We start from the raw sequence: 18517 nt of genomic DNA, 5'->3' as shown, positions 1-18517 counted from the left end.
CTTGGTGGATTAGAAGTTGTGTGATGTCAGCTTGTGTATTTAAGGAAGCAGGCTATATGTTTTTAGGCTATATTTCAGGAAACAATAATGGGAAACAGTGGATCCACATGACATTTGATTGCAGAGATGAGTTCTTTCGCTTCTAATAAATGTTAAAATGGTTGGTGGGAGAAAGAAAAATAACTTGGTTTTAGGATTAAAACAAACATTGATGGCTTGATACTAGCTAACAGTAGAAATTCTACTAACTTCACTACATTTTTCAGTTGTATAATAGTATCTCAACTGTAAGTATCAAAACCGTGTAACTTTCCAGTAACAAGCTACATGTATTTAACGGGTAGCTACAATGCTGTTTTTAATGTCACATTGTGCCTGGTTTTCAGATGGATCATGTAAAGATTATTAGTGGTATTTTAAGCTACATATTACTGTGTATTACTATATATTTGATTCTGATAAATTAAGATTTGTTCTAGTTGTATTTAGTATAATAATTATCAGTTCAGTTTTGATAGTCACCCCAATTGAGATCATTTATTGCAAAACTCGCTTTTTTGTGCCAAAAATACCCAAAAACAACTCTGATTAATTATATTTTGAAATGTAAATATATACAAGTATTTACTCCACAAGCCATTACTCCAGTCTTGAGTGTCACATGACCCTTCAGAAATCATTTTAATATGTTGATTTGGTGCTCAAGAAATATTTTTTATGTTATTATCAAAGTTGAAAACAATGTTGTGCTGCTTAATATTTTTGTGGAAACCGTGATTCTGTTAAGGATTTGTTTTATTAATGGAAAGTTTAAAAGAATATTGTTGATCCCAAAATTTTGAATGATGTGTACAGCAATCCCCCCTTCTCTCTCTCTCTCTCTCGCCTCTCTCTTTCTCTCACTTCAGAGGAGGCAGCCGCCTGTGAAATTGGGTTCTAAATTACACCATGAAGAAGCTTAGCCATCACTCTAATGCTAAGTCTGTTTAAAAATGACCCAGAGAGATCCAGTATGATTCGCTGTCACATGGCTTTTAAGGGTGCTGGTCCAGTTGACCTCAGCCTATGGAGTACAGAAGTGCTCATTTGACCTTTTATTGAAAAGTCTGTTGTTGTAAATACAGGGTTTCTGCGGGTCAAATCAGAGCAGAAAGTCTTAAATTCATAACATCATGGCAATGCAAGGAATTAATTTCTTCCTCAGTACTTTTGTATTTTGTCTTAAATCAAGATATATTTACTGGAAATGCAAATAAAATGTCAACAAGAACAAATATCTGTCAATAAGTTATGAAAACTTCCCTTTTAATTAAGCTAATTTTTCTGAGCCCATTCTTGTTTTAATCATAAACTCCATATTCTAGTGGTTGGGAGCAGGGTGATTCAAGCTTTTTTGTTAAAAAAATAAGTAAGGCTTATCTGGTGGAAGTTGTATTCATACTCTGAAGTGTTGCTATTACTATAACTCATTGTGTTTCTCCCTAGACATTTACATTTAGAGAATATAATGACGTATCGTGTAAAATTTCTTTACCTGGTCTTAAAAAGGTCTTTAAGTCTTAAATTAACATCCATCCATCCATCTTAAAAATTCTGGGTTAAAAACAACCCAAGTTGGGTTGAGAATGAACAAACTCAGCAGCTGAGTTAAATGTTTGCCCAACGTGCTGGGCAGTTTTATTTAACCCAACTATTGTTTAAAAATTGCTATATGGCTGGCTTAAAATTAACCCAAAATAGGTTTGAAATTAAAAATCAGGCACAAAATTAATAGAAGCAACAATAATAATCAAAAGGTCAACATTTATCAATTTAATAAATGCTTATTGTTTTATTATTAATTAAACATATTATTAATATTAATATATTAATATTTGGGTTCATAGCAATCAATACAGTAATTTTTAAACAAAAGTTGAGTTAAATAAAAATCCAATCTGTCAAGAAATCATTTAACCCAACTGCTGGGCTAAAACAACCCATTCGCTGAGTTTGTCCATTTTCAACCCAACTTGATTTTGTTTTTAACCCAGAATTTTTTTCCATCCATCCATCCATCCATCCATCCATCCATCCATCCATCCATCCATCCATCCATCCATCCATCCATCCATCCATCCATCCATCCATCCATCCATCCATCCATCCATCCATCCATCCATCCATCCATCCATCCATCCATCCATCCCATTATGCAAGACAGGCACTTGTACACTTTAGGGATAAACATCTTTTGTTGTTCTTACTCACTTTTTACTCATTCACTTATAATTCCATGTAACATTTACACCAACTAGACACCAGAAGACCATGCTGAAGACTGTTACCCCTCATCCTACGCACATCCATCACTCATGTCTTCTGTAATTGACTATGCCACTTTTTTAGATTACTCCGAACAAGCATGAAGCAGCCTTGTTTCAATCTTGACTGTCTGTGCCGCTGTCCAGAATGGGTCCAGCGAGATGTGGTCGAAGCTGCAGTTGAGCGATAATAGAATAATTCAGGAGGTGACGTGCCAACTACTCATGCAAAACCAGTGTCAGTGAGGGGTCAGTGCAATAAAACGGGATGCTGGGTGACCATGCATATGTTTAAAGATGGTGCTGTGTTAAGGTCTCATAAAATAAGGTCTTACTTTTGATATCGGTTTGAGTGCGATTGCTGATGCATGTGTGAGAGCCAGTGGGGAATGATGAATGCCAAATGTTGCTCTTGAAACTAGTTTGTTTACATTTTCTGAAGAAAATGTGAGTGCTTGCTCATGCAGAAGTCGTGATTGCCAGGCGATCGCTAAGGGATTCTGAGGAGATGTTCTGTTCCTCAGGTGTTTCGGGTGGTTGCTAGGGTGTTATAGGTATTTGCTTGCTGTCCCAAGTCAAAAGAGCTTGTCTCTAACTAATTGCATATTTAATTTTAGCAAAAATATTGCAAAAACTATTTGCAAATAAAGCAGCATTTTTATCCAATAACATAATGTATAGAAATGCTGCTTTATTGAACACTTGGTTGTGCACCGTTCAAAATTGGATTAAAAATGCATTTTTTATTATTTGAATTGAATGTGAATTGATGTCACAAACATGATTCAGAATTGCAATTTGAATTTAAGGAAGTATAATAAAAATTAACTGAAATTCAGAGAAATTCATGTAACCCCCCAAAAAGTGTAATTGTTAACTAGAAAAATAAGGTTATTCATGACAAACTTTGAATGATGGCTTGACAAAGCAGAGTTTTAAAAGTCTTGATGTTTTAAGATGTTATAGATGTTGGGGATATACAGTTTAGGACCCTTGAAACCAGATATGTTGAATAAAGACCCGGAGTCAAAGTTTAAAAATTACTTAAGACAATTTTACTGAAGAATAGTTTGCAGTTTCATCAGCAGAAGCCAGCTTCAAGTCTCAAAAGGAGTTTGTAGGCCGCTCTGCGTACATTCACATTTCCACAACAATTATACTCTAACAGAGTCTAATAACTATGTCATTACTTCAGGTTGAATGATTCAGATTGGCTAAGAAAAATAGACAAATTTGGTAATCTTCCACTCATGGACAGATAGTCAGAAGCATATCTCCATTCGTCACGATGCTGACGAGGGTACTCTGGATTTAGGTACTGGATGTCCTTTTGGGGTCATGACATGGCATCTGCTGGTCTCAAGCAGAGTGCCAGTTGTCCACCAGTACAAAAGAACACTTAGCGCACATACACAGATACACACGATTCACAGCTTCGTCAAGGTTGAGCTCTGCTCTGAGCAGGAAACTTTCCCAAAACATACTGATAACATGTTCTTTTCTCTCAGTGAGAGGTACAGACAATATTCAAACTTATTTTCTAGTGTTTGAAAAGGAATTTGAAAAGTCATTCAAATAATTTAACAGAAAGATAAATGTTGATTAATAACTTAAAAGATATATATTGGATTCCAGAATCAACTCCTTCATAGGTCTTACAGACAGACAGAAAGAAATCTGTACTTAAAAAAAAAAAAAAAAAAAAAAAAAAAAAAATTGCTGCACGCACGTACGCACACACGCATTTGTTTTAAATGTGCATAAATTTTATTTGAATATACAGTACATGTATGTATGTCATGTAAGTCTGATTTCTTAGAGAGATAATAGCACAACTCTGAATGATTTGAGGTACAGTATCATTCAGGCTTTTAGCATAAAATTCTAAAATCTTTCCAAATTAAACCATCCCCTTGCCTTTTTTTTTTTTTTCGTCATTTTATAGGGGTACTTCCTGCTGTTTGAGTCAATGCTGGACTCCGTGCTCTACGCCAGGGATCGGTACCTTGCAGAAGATGGTTTGGGTGAGTCAAATGCGCATGTTTCAGCTTTTTAACTTTATCATTCTGATATTAGGGGTATCTGGGAGGTCATTGGCCAGACCTACAAATTGTATTCTTTACTTATGGGACACTGTGAGCCCATCCCTCATAGTGGGGTTTTATTTTCAAGGTCTATCAAACAGACTTCATTTACTTTAATAGGAGGATTACATACAGACTGAATCAGGGCTGTCTAAAACGATGAAAGATGAATCAGCGTATGTGTGTTTGTTTCCCCTGCAGGGACATTACAAAGAGGTGTTATCATGAAAAAAGTGTGGTGTTGAACATTATTTTGCCTCCCCCTTTATCGTGACCACGACCAATAAAAACATGAAGGTTTACGTTGGGAATTTGCTGGTTTTAAAGTGGCTTATACTGGCTTAAAAAGTTTTTTTCTATTTAATTTTTTCCTATGTACTTTTGAATTTATGTTTTTACAATGATCCTATCTATAATGTAAGAGGGAATGCCCCCCCCCCCCCTTTTTTTTTAAATCCATTTAATATTTATTACAGCAAAACTATATATAATTTGGGCAGGTGTCATGTGTGAACAGATTTCAGCATACACACGGAAAGCCGCATCTCAGACACCGTGTGAATACTGAATTGAGTTCTCTTTCAAGTCTTCTTGCACAAATTGTCAACATGCTGGTCTTGGCGAGTATCCTAGTAAACATAGTTGGATATGTCTTAAATGAACGTAAACAGTCGACAAATACACACGTGTGTATCAGTATATTTGATCCATCTTAAAGTGACAGCAGCCTAATGTTCCTACTGCTGTCTGTGTTTTTAATGTTAATCAAAGTGCAGAAGACTTTTGTAACTTTAATAAGGACTAATCTTCATTTAATTTATACAGTGAAGATTATATGCAGTGTTATTTTACATTTGATTACTTGATAACAATTTAGTATAGGGAACTCATATAAACTATTAACCATGAGGTTTCACTTAATAAACTCCTAATTTACTGCTCAATAGTTAGTAAGTTAGTTGTTAAGTTTAGTTATTTGGTAGGATTAAGAATGTAGAATAAGGTCATGTAGAATCAAGCATTAATATGTGCTCAGTGCTTCCCACAGGTTTGAAATTTACTTGCGGTGGTAGCCAGGCGAAAAATCCTCCTATTACCCATGGCACAAAAATTGTTAATTCATAAACTATGAATTAAATGCAAATCAAATTAAATACAATTTATTGTGTAACCAAAATACCAATAATGCCCAAAAGAAAAAGAAAAAACATAGCGTGTGACTTTTAATTATAAACAAGCCCGAGATACACCGGGACTCTTATTTTGAAATGTCTGTACTAATGCAGGCTAATCCTTCAGATTCTTACAATCGTCTAAAACATTTTATATAAAGGTCATGAAGTAGACTTTGTAATAATTCATCAACTTGAGTTCATTAGTAATCGCTTGGCATAAATCTGCGCTTTTCATTGATTGAGAATCACTTTTAAGCAGTCTGAGGCACTGTTGCGCAAACTTGTAGAATGTGCAACAGCGCCGCCTTGTGACTTTGCAACATGCAGCGCCCATTTGAATGTTAGCGGGAGTAAACAGTTCTGACGCACACATAATGAGCAGGTACGAAACGACTAGTTATTCGATCGCGGACGGTTTCATTATCTTGCGCGGATATAAAAGTATAAGAGGATAAAAATAATAAAAGCAAAAATGTGTCTCCAAATATACTTGGGCGGCCGTTATCATACATGGGCGGCCCGCTCAAGTAAAGTCTATGTGTGGGAAGCACTGGTGCTTAATAAGTACTAATAAATAGCCAATATTCTAGTAATATGCATGCTTATAAGCAACTAGTTAAAAGACCCTAAAATAACGTGTTACCAATTACTTTATTCAATTTCTGTACCTAAATACTACCGTTAGACCTACCTGAAAAACCTGAAAAGCAATGATTTATTTATATTTATATATATAACTTTTTTTAGTTTGGGTTAATTGCCACAATTATGCTGAATAGTCATTTTTAACAACATATTCTTGTGTCAGGAAAAAAAAAGACCTATTTTTAGGTCTTTTTTGTAACTCTACGACATCTATAAATTCTGATTTCATGTTTTCTGGGAAATATTTATGATTTTCAACTCATGTTAACTTTGAAATGATCAAACTTGCACTTTGAAAATATCCTCATCTAGATAACATTAGCTTGGCAACTTGGAACAATTTGTGAATTTATATAAATATAAAGGATAAAATAATAAATAAAAGCTATATTATGCTATGCAGCAGGAAACACTGCATTTAACACCGTATAATTCAAGGCAGTTTAGGATACTTTTATATTTGTTTTAGTCATGCCACCACAACCATTCTTTATACTGCAGTTTTGTAGAATCACCTTTCACACTTGCGTAGTTTACAGCATAATGCTCTGCATGTTTTCCAGGTGTTCTCTCTTATCTCACACCCTGCATGCTGCGCTGCCTTTTACTACATATTGATTTGCGTCAATAAAACATAAATTAAAGCAACTGATGAATAGCTAAGCAGTCCTTGGGCACTCACCTTCTAGATACCAGAAAACAAACATATTTTTCTTTCATTGTTCGGGAAACTAAATTTAGACAAGGTTCGTGGACCGTGTAGAAGTGGATGTTAAATATGCTGCACATGTCTTGTGGCTCTGCGTCATTTTCTTGTCCACTGTGGAGGTTTAAGTGAACAGATGCTGAGGAGATTCGGTGGTACGCAGTGCACACGCTGACTTGATGAATTATAACTTCAAGGATCCTGATACAGGAAATGTTACACTCTCCTGATCTTTACAGCATCATGGGATTGAGGATGGGTAGGGATGGGAATTGTTAGGAATTAAATGATTCTAGCTATGATTCCGATTCCACTTAATGACTCCAGTCACTTTTTTATTCTATTAACTCTTTTAGTACTTTTCAGGGACCTCCAAAAAATTGTTCCTAACTAATATATACAGTATGTATATATATTATATGTGTGTATGTGTCTGGATAGATAGACATCTCTTCACTTCTCTGATGTGTTTACTGGCAATGAGGGTGGGGCAACCTGTCACTCACATGACATCACAGCAATAGGAAACCACAACTATCCAATCAATTCCCAATGGTCAAACTCAAGTCCTGCCTTCCTTTTTTTTCCCTTGTTCGAGAAGCCAATTACATTTGTGGAAACCAAGATACATTTTTTTCCCCAGGATTCTTTGATGAATAGAAACGCTAACGGAATTTACAAATAGAATTCTTTTGTAATAGTATAAATGTCTTCACTGTTGCATTTGATCAATTGAATGCATCCTTGCTGAATAAAAGTATTAATTTCTTTAAAAACTTTTAAATGGTGATATATATATAGCCTGACTTCGTCATACTCATATTCTAGGCAGAATGTGAGTCTGATACTGCTCCATTGCACTTGAATTATGGGGCGTGTCTTAACCGAACCAGTAAAAAAAACAACAACTCTGCCCTCAATTGGATAGACCTACAACCAATCAGAGCAACGCAGTAAGTGACGTATGTTGAACTTGTACTTAAACTTTTGCCGAATCCCATTGGAAGGACGGCAAACACATCTTTCCCATCGACAAATGCCTTGATTGCGGTTCTTTGTTCGTCTTTTAAAATTAATGCGCTGTCGATTTCTTTTATTACAGACGTGATAGCGGAATCTAAACATCTTACTTCTCCAGCTGCAGTCATCGTTGGTGAAAACCAATTCAACCCAAGCGCTCTTTGATGACATGGGTGGTTACGTAACCGCAGATAGCCTGTCCATCATCGATTAAAGCCCGCCCTGGCAATTTGATTGGCTCGGCCTTCTGGGAGCCGAGCATAATTACTCCACAATGGATCGAGTCCAGATCGAACTTCCCGTCCAAAAAATGTTGTGGGCGGGGTTCGGGCTGGCACCCAGGCTATATATATATATATATACACTGCCCTCCAAAAGTTTGGAAACACCCCTGTCAAAGTGTGGTTTTTGACGATATCCGCATAAATCCTTATCATTTTTTTGGTGCAAATACATTAAAGTAACTTGACATTATCATTGAAGACCAGCAATAATAATTTTCATTTTGATTACATAATAATGGCAGTATATACATGTCAAAGTCAGCTGTGATGACTGGTTACTGGTTTGAACTTGGCCCAGGTTTGTAAAAGATTTTTGGGTCAGAACACCTTAATAGCTTCAACAATTGATTGCCATTTAAGTTTAGAATACAATGAACCAATTAGAACCCAGTTTAGGTCAGATAGCTGTTAATGGTGGATATTTTGATGAATCGAAAAGTTTTTTCTATGTATACACTTTTTTGTAATAAATTTATTATGACAACATTCTGTAAGCAACAGTATTCTGTAAGCAAGTTAGTTGGGTAGTTATATATTTTTCATTAGTAATTCTATTATGTTTAATAATATTTTTTATTATTTTTTATTCTAGCTTGACAGTAGTTTAAAGATCCTTCAGAGTATTTTAAAACTACTGTCAAGCTGCACTTAAAAAAAGTTAGTTGCACTACAAGAAATTTCTTGGTGAGCGCACTTTAGTTTCCTGTGATGGCACAATAGGCTTTATTTACATCATAGCAATGGACCAAGATTTTATAGGGGGGGCATTGTTGCATGCAGGATGAGTCGTCATCAGCAGTCTTTTTTGTTTTTCAGGAAGAGAAATGTTGAACATTTTTAAATGCAAATATCTGGTAGGAAAACCAAAAATGTGAGAGGCACAGGCGAAATAGCTCTGAATCGTCTAGTGAGGCAGCACGTTTCTATTTTTCAGCTCAGTCGGAAAGCCCACAGCCATGTATACCTGGTGTGAAGCAGATTGATATAATGGCCCATCATGTGGCAACTCTGCACTGTGTCAGATCAACATTACTTACCCCTGCCACTATAACCTCGTTTCTCCCTCTCTCTCTTTTCATCTCTCCTTTATACCTCATATTATTAACCTTTCTCTTCATCCTGAAACCTGGTCTGCGCTTTCGCTCTCTCATCTCTGGATGCTTTTTCCCCCACCCCCTGTTCTTACTACCCTCTTCTTCACGGCTGCCCTCAAGAGGAACTGGAGGGGGGTGCTTGACAAACGGGCCATGAGCACCGAGTCGAGAAGGACGCAGATGTCAAAGCTATGAATCTTGGGACACTGCCTCCCCCTCGCCCCCCTTCTCTCTCTTTCTCTAGGCTGCACTCCCTGTTCAGGTGCGGGACGGTCCCATGTACCACCCAATCAGTGCTCACATGCATCTCCCAAGACAATCACTCATAGCTCCACTAATCAGAGAAAATGAGGTGACAAATCCACTCCAGGTGTGTGTGTGTTGTTTTTCACCCTACGTGACACTCACAGGGTCACAACGAAGGCTTTAAGGTACAGGCTAGAGGTTATAACTTGCCAGTCACGATTCTGTCACACGGGAGACTAGATTTAGATGGCACACACTTTATTGTGGTGCACAAGAGTGAATGTGCACCCTTAACCCTTGATTAAAGGTCAGACAAAGTTGGTGAGATATAATAGTCCATCATGGATTTTTCTCTTGAAGCTCGTCTAGGATAGAGTTAATGGTACTGTCTGCTCTGAAATGTTTTTGATTTTGTAGGTCTCACAGCTGCACCCAATATTTCTAATTATAAGAAACATTCACATATATATATATATATATATATATATATATATATATATATATATATATATATATATATATATATATATAAAGGCTGTCAAAATTAACGTGTTAATTCATTTTTGCAATTTAATATTTAAAACAATTAACGCAGCATCCGTTTTTTCCTGGCATTCTTCAGCTAGCGTTACATTATATGATGATATATTTTTATATATATATATATATATATATATATATATATATATATATATATTATATATATATATATATTTATATTCAGTGAGGCGGCTCTCTGTTAACAAACACCCGAAATGTGTTCACAGAATGCTGCAGAGTCTCAAATAAGTTAAAAAGTGTTAAATGAACGTAATGTGTTATGAGTAAATCGGATGTGTGTCAGATCCACGTCGTGTTTTTTAAAGTGTCATTAATGTTAATCAAAGAAGGTCCCATTAAACAAATATACAAAAATGTTTTTATTTTGTTTCTACATTAGGATTCAATGTGAATGTATTACAATATAAAAATGTATTAACAATTTTAATGCTAAGTGCGATTAAATCTCAATTAATTGTGGAAAAATGTGATTAATCGCAATTAATTACAGAATCGATTGGCAGCACACTCACGCACACACACACACACACTCATATAAAATGACCTGACCATGTTTTGCTTAAGTGTTATCTGACATAATTAAGATATTTTTTTTTTCTGACAGTTTAACACTGAGAACTTGTCATATTTTATTACAATTTTTTTAAACTATACTGAATAAACTGTATTAATGAATGAAATGTTCAAGGTGTCTGAATACATTTTGGTTTGACTGTATATATACATATTTTTTAATTTTATTTTTTAACTTTAACTATTAAAGTAATGTACAAGATTCATATTTTCAGATATTTAATTATATTATGTAATTCATTCAAAATAAAATAGATGCACTAATGAAATATTCACTACTTTTTTTTTCATATGCATCAATTCATTTTTTTTTTTTTTTTTGTAAATTGTAGATTTTCTCCATGATTTATGGATACATCTTATATTTTGTGCCGATTTTAGAACACATATTTTTTAAATTCTTAGTTTGTCTTTTAGCAACAAGGCACATGTTTCAGTATGAGGTTTTTTGTGTTCTGAATGACTTAAAAGTCTGGTAGTATGTGATCCTCAGTTGTCTAGTTTATGATGCCCATATATTCCTGTAACCGTTTACAAGGTCGACAAGTGCTTAGTGTTTTAAAATACATTCAAATTTTTAAAGTTGTGTAGTGTATTCCAGCCGTAACACACACATGCTGAATAAGGCTTGCTTGTAATTGAAAATGTGTTTAGTGTTACGATTGCCCTGATTTCTCTTTACACATATAACTAATATTACATAAATGTAAGACTGAGAGAAGGGGAAACAAATGATTTACACATTCAGGATCTCCTGATGGTAGTGTAGATATTAGTGATGTCTGGTTCTCCAGGAGCTTGAAATAAACGCACTGCAGCTTTGAGTTTGTCTCTGATGGCCAAATGTAACGGACATTAAGAACTGATAGATGCAGAGTTTTTATGATTATGACTATCAGTTGAATTTAGATTTTTTGCCAGAAGCATGTGCATGGTGACCATTAACATCATCACACAGGGACATTTACCAGTGCTGGGAATGACTGAAACATTACTGAAGCGCTGTGGTTTACCATTTCATGATAGATGTGCTCATTATTGCACATTTGTGTAAAGGATGAGGTCTAATACGCCCACACAATGTCCAGCCGTTCCATACGCTTTAGTTATCAGTTACATAAAACCATGATTTTTTTTGTTTTGTTTTTAGTTAGTTAGTTATACTGTTTCAGCTTTAAATTTAAATTATCTTGGCTTTTTTAATCTGCATATGTCAAACACATTTACAGATTGCAGGTTCAGTTTACTTGTTTGTAAAGTCTATTGATAGGTGCATTAATCTATTTTGTTTTGTCACAATTGTGGTACATTCAAACTGCTGTTTCCAAGTAGTTTTGAAAGAGTTTTCTTCTTTTGCCTTTTTTTCTTAGATTCATGTCAATGAATTTGTTCAAGCGTTCAGTGCTGGTATATTTAATGCCAACAAGTTAATATGCAGTCAAAGTTTACAAATGTAGGACATTTAATTGGAGTCATTTTGAGTTTAATGGACTCGAACCAGCATCCCTGGGAGCAGTATGGCCCAGATATGTCTATATCATGTGAGCTAACCGCTGCACCAAAGATCTGAAAAGCTACACATAAATCCTTTAATGGATGTGACATGACTTAATGGATGAAGTTCTGGACTGGTAAGCCAAAGGTTGTGGGTTCAAACCCCAGAAGGTGCGATTCAGGAGCTCAATCTAAGTGTATGTTTACACGGCAAAGATGTACTAAAAACAGAAACGTTTTTAATTTGCTTTTTTTTTTCTTTTCGTACAGACGACAATGCTGTCAAAACGATCCCCGTTCACAAAGATCTGTGAAAACGATTAAAAACGCTGTATTACGCCAGTAGTTGGCGATGTCACTTTGTAAAGAAACACTATGTGCCCATATACTAAGCACATAATACGCATGCGCATGACGTTACTGTTTTCAGAAATGTGTGTTTCTGTAGTTTCTGTGGAGACGATAACGGTATCATTTTCAAAAACGTGCACTTTGAATCCCTTTTTCAACAGTCTGCATTTTCAGGCCAAATGAACACCCAAAACGCATAAAAAGTAAGAAAGTGAATAAGAAAGTGGATAAGAAAGTGTCTGCTAAATGAATAATGTTCTTGTCATGTAAAGTATCGACTCATGAGGGCTTCGTTTGACTTTGTACATATATCATATGTAAGCCCTGCAGTTGATGTCTTTTACTCACTTTCATTTATCATCTTTCTTTTCAGTCTATCCAGACCGTTGCAATATCTGCCTGGTGGCGGTGGGGGACACTCAGAAACACAGTGACCGCATTGCATTCTGGGATGATGTGTATGGCTTCAAGATGATGTGTATGAAGAAGGCTGTGATACCAGAGGCGGTAGTGGAGGTGTTGAAGCCCGAGACGGTCATTTCAGAGCCTGCAGTGATTAAGGTAAGAGGAGTGACTTTGTTAGGGTCTTTCTAGAAAAGTCTGAAGGGAATTATCAGCGAAATGATTAGTTAATTTGGGGGGCCCTTGGGGGTCAATGATGTGTGTCATCCTTTGAGATTTAAAGTATGTCTTCAGGAAGAACATATTCTCTTTTGTGCTAGTGATGTTCCTCAAGTCTCATTGGATAAAAGCGTCTACCAAATGAGTACATATAAATGTCAATTTTTAGCTTAGATAATATCGCAGCACAGATGGGTTGGGCTCCATAAACTACTTTTCAAATATTTGGGGTCAGTAAAAAAAAAAAAAATTAAAGAAATTTCTGCTTTTATTCAGCAAAGACGCATTTAATGGTTTTCACTAAAATATTAAGTAGCACGTGTTTTCAGTATTGATAATAAAAGGAAATGTTTCTTGAGCACCAAATCAGCTGATTTCTGAAGGATCATGTGACACTGAAGACTGGAGTAATGATGCTGAAAAGTCAGCTTTGCCATCACAGAAATAAATGACATTATAAAATATATTTAAATAGAAAATAGTTATTATAAATTGCAACACCATTTTACAATATTGCTGTTTTATTATTGATATTACTGTATTTACTGTACTTACTGTATTTTTATCAAATAAATGCAGCCTTGGTGAGCGTAAGAGACTAATTAAAATTCATTAAAAACATTAAACATTATAAAATCTTACCAACCCCAAATGGTAGTTTAAAAGTTTAGTTCACCCAAAAAGTTAAAATCACCCCATAATTTACTCAGCCTCACACCATTGTAGGTGTATATGACTTTCTTTTTTCAGACAAATACAATTGGAGTTATATTAAATAATGTCCTGGCTTTTCCAAGCTTTACAATGTCAGTAAATAGAGGATGAGATTTTGAAGCCCAAAAAAGTGCATCCATCCATGATAAAAGATATCCACATGACTCTGAGGGTCTTAATAAAGGCCTTCTGAAGCAAAGCGATGTGTTTGTGTAAGAAAAATATATTAATAACTTAAATAACTAGCTTCCGGCAGACTGCCGCATGTCGACTTACACTAAAGGAGTAACCCCTTATGCGATGTAGGAGTAGCATAGACTTTGACACCTCTTGCTTTTCTAACAAATAAGGCTGGGCAACAAACTCAAGCTCCTCTTCTCTTATATCAAAATCCTCTGACTTTTCTTTTTAAAAATTCTAATTTTAGACTTCTAATTCGTGACCGGTGTTTTTTTTTGCTGTATCCATGTTTCTTCATTTGTCAATACATCATGCATCAGGACGGAGTTCACTCTTTTGGCATAAATTGATGCATATGGCCTTCTGTCGGAAGCTAGTTATTTTAGTTTTTAAAGTTTCAAATATGGATATTTTTCTTACACAAACGCATCGCTTTGCTTCAGAAGGCCTTTATTAACCCCCCGGAGCCATGTGGTTATCTTTTATGATTGATGGATCTCTGATTGTATTCGTCTGAAAGAAGAAAGTCATATACACCCTAGAATGGCTTGAGAGTGAGTAAATCATGGGGTAATTTTTAAAACTCTTTAAAGGGATAGTTTACCCCAAAATGAAACTAGTCATCCCAAATCATTATTATTTTCCATAGAACACCAACAGCGATTTTTTGGAAATGTCCAAGCTGTTTTTTTCCATACAACAAAAGTGTATGCTGATTTATATACTGTCACTTTTATTTTTGGGTGAACTATCCCTACACGTCCCCTCTTTTTAACTATGTAATGGTGTCTGTCTTATTGGATTTGTTGCAAATCATTAGATCACCTGAATCCCTAATTAATTGAGTCTGGGCCGGACAGAAAGCCAATTTCCTGTGTTGCGGCCTTGTTTTGAGATAGAGGGAGGAGGGGAAGAACGTAGGTAGGATCAAGCGGAAGATGAAGAGAAGGGAGTGACAGATTGTGAGCAGAGAGCGAGAGACGTTTGAGAGGAAGTAAAGCCTGTGACAGAATGGCTGATTGATTATTCTAATCATTGTTTAAAGTCCTCCATAGTAAACTTCACTTCACTACTTATCACTGCCTACCATGGCCTTGTACAAACACACATATGCTTAACATTGTTCGTCCTGTGATATTTCAAAAAAATATTTAAGTGGAAGATGCCACCAATGAATCTGAGGAAAAAATGAACACTAATGGAGTTGTATGTTTTTTTTTTTTTGTTTTGTTTTGTTTTTTTTAAAGGTGCCATCAAACATTTTTTTACAAGATGTAATATAAGTCTAAGGTGTCCCCTGAATGTGTCTGTGAAGTTTAAGCTCAAAATACCCCATAGATTTTTTTTAATTAATTTTTTTAACTGCCTATTTTGGGGCATAATTAGAAATGCGCTGATTCAGGATGCGTCCCCTTTAATTGCTCACGCTCTCTGGCCCCTCCCGAGCTCTCGACTCTATCAATGCATAAACAAAGTTCACACAGCTAATATAACCCTCAAAATGGATCTTTAGAAAGTGTTTGTCATGCATGCTGCATGCATACATCGGATTATGTGAGTATTGTATTTATTTGGATGTTTACATTTGATTCTGAATGAGTTTGAGGCTATGCTCCATGGCTAACTGCTAATGCTACACTGTTGGAGAGATTTATAAAGAATGAAGTTGTGTTTATGAATTACACAGACTGCACGTGTTTAAAAATGAAAATAACGACGGCTCTTGTCTCCGTGAATACAGTAATAAACGATGGTAACTTTAACCACATTTAAAAGTACATTAGCAACATGTTAACGAAACATTTAGAAAGACAATTTACAAATATCACTAAAAATATCATGATATCATGGATATCAAATGATCATGTCAGTTATTATTGCTCCATCTGCCATTTTTCGCTATTGTTCTTGCTTGCTTACCTAGTCTGATGATTTGGCTGTGCACATCCAGACATTAATACTGGCTGCCCTTGTGTAATGCCTTGAACATGGGCTGGCATATGCAAATATTGGGGGCGTACATATTAATGAGCCCGACGCGCATTTTGTCAGTAAAGCCGGTTCCCTGATTACCGCTAAATCGCCATCACCTGCTTTCAAACGGAGTGGCATTTAATAGACAGAGCGGTAGATTACTGACAAGCCACGCGATATCACGTTCATTATCGAAGGCGATTCATCTGCGATATGAATGCGATATTGCGTGGCTTGTCAGTAATCTACGGCTCTGTCTATTAAATGCCACTCCGTTTGAAAGCAGGTGATGGCGATTTAGCGGTAATCAGGGAACCGGCTTTACTGACAAAATGCGCTTGACAATCACATGCGATATATCCCCCAGCCCTAGCCCGACTGTTACTTAACAGTCGGTGTTATGTTGAGATTCGCCTGTTCTTCGGAGGTCTTTTAAACAAATGAGATTTATATAAGAAGGAGGAAACAATGGAGTTTGAGACTCACTGTATGTCATGCCCATGCACTGAACTCTTGTTATTCAACTATGCCAAGGTAAATTCAATTTTTAATTCTAGGGCACCTTTAAGGTATTTCCACGAGAGCTACTGTAACAGTAGATAGATTTTTAACAGAAAACAGAGTAGACTGTACAAAGTTTTTGCTAATTTCTTTCATTTGCGTCTTCTCAGAAAAACTTCATCAAAATTTTAACCATATGTTCAACCATGGGGTCTGAATTCCATTATATTCCCTGACCTTGATCATAAAATGTTTCAAACATAAGCAATAATGAAAATTCAATGCACAAATCCATCATTTCCTCTCTGTGCAGAAACTTTGCACATCTTACTTCCATTATCTCACTGACCCACTCCAATAACGCTATTTAACGGTGGTCAGAGTTCCATTAAATTAACACATTCTAGCGTGGAATCCTCTTACCACATTTAATGACACGTCTTCCACTTAAACTAGCCACATTTACTGCTTTATGATATTTAAAGGGTTTTTATTGCATTTTTGTCATGTAGATGTTTAATTCCATTTAATAATCTTAAATTAAAGTATTAAAATAATTTAATATACTAATATTTTAATCTTTATATTTTATTTAATAATTATAATTGATATTCTAAAATTAGTAATCGTTATATCATTCCTCTTGCATTCCACCCTAATTACTAGCTTTTTATTTACAGCAAGTATAATATAATGTACAATTTATTTTTTGTATTGCTTTCTCTTAAATGTTTTATTCCATCAAGCACTTAAAAACTTGTGCATGTGCTCCAATATGTGACCTGGACCAGAAAACCAGTCATAAGTTGCACAGGTATTTTTGTAACAATAACCAACCAACCATTGTATGGGTCAAAATTATTGATTTTTCTTTTATGCCAAAAATCATTAGGATATTAAGTAAAGATCATGTTCCATGAAGATATTTTGTAAATTTCCTACCGTAAATATATCAAAAATGTATTTTTGTGAGTGGATATGCATTGTTAAGGACTTCATGTGAACAACTTGATTTTCTCAATATTTTGATTTTTTTTTTACACCCTCAGATTCCATATTTTCAAATAGTTGTATCTCGGCTAAATATTGTCCTATCCCAATTTATTCACCTTTCAGATGATGTTTAAATCTCAGTTTCAAACGATTGACCCTTATGACTGGTTTTGTGGTCCAGGGTCACATATATTATGTGTCCTTATGTTGCCAACTTGAGATTGAGTCCTTCATATTATTTTTCAAAAAAAAAAAATAAGTTAAAGCTAATAATGTATAACTAATATGTTTAAAATTGTCTTGAATGGCTATTGATATCCACTATTGGCTGTCAAAGAACCTGCTCCCAACATTTTTAGTCCGCTCTGTTATTTTATAGAAAGTTTAAAGAAGTTTTGTCTGTTTGTCCCTCTCTAGACTATTGACTGTGGCACTGTGACTGTGTCTGAGCTGGAGTTCACTGTAGGCTTCACTCTGAAGATAACGGCCAGCACATTGTGTACAGTGAGTAGATCCAACACACACACACACACAAACACACATTTACCAACAAACTCGCACACAAACCGTGATTATTGACTGTTACGCACACTTCAATCTTCATAGCTAATCAAGGTTGTCAGGTGTGAAGATTAATTAGTGGTGGGGAGATGGCTGGGATGGGACAGGTAGCTCAGATATCAGTCTGGTTTGATGTACAGATAGGTTTCCTTACAAGTGAAGGTAACGACAGCCGGTGAATTTTCAAAGCCAGTTTATTTCATGGCCTAAATTCAACTGCATGTCTCCATGTGTGAGGTCAAATAGAGTGAGAGGGTATTAAAGGAGTATTTCACCTACACGTATGACATTCTAGTACTGTAAAATAAAAAGGTAAATCACCTGTTTTAAAAAAAGGGCCGAACAGAGGAGCTTCTGCTTGCAAAACGCAGAACCCATCCAAGTTAGTGCGCATACATTAGGAGTAGTGAGTAGTGAACACAAACACAAACTGCAAA

At 35.6% G+C, this 18517-nt stretch overlaps 1 protein-coding gene across 2 annotated transcripts in view; it reads left to right on the top strand.

The window, feature by feature from the left end:
* prmt3 (protein arginine methyltransferase 3) overlaps positions 1-18517 on the top strand; it is a 76588-nt gene that overhangs the window by 35838 nt on the left and 22233 nt on the right. For both annotated transcript variants that reach the window (XM_067399751.1, XM_067399750.1), the window contains exons 11-13: positions 4249-4327; positions 12910-13097; positions 17937-18023. In XM_067399751.1, the coding sequence (XP_067255852.1) occupies positions 4249-4327; positions 12910-13097; positions 17937-18023 (354 nt within the window). The remainder of the gene's footprint in view (positions 1-4248; positions 4328-12909; positions 13098-17936; positions 18024-18517) is intronic.

The sequence above is a fragment of the Chanodichthys erythropterus genome, chromosome 11, assembly GCF_024489055.1.
Source record: "Chanodichthys erythropterus isolate Z2021 chromosome 11, ASM2448905v1, whole genome shotgun sequence".
NCBI lineage: Eukaryota > Metazoa > Chordata > Actinopteri > Cypriniformes > Xenocyprididae > Chanodichthys > Chanodichthys erythropterus.
Note: the sequence above shows the minus strand (reverse complement) of the source record. Positions and strands in the feature narration are given on the sequence as shown.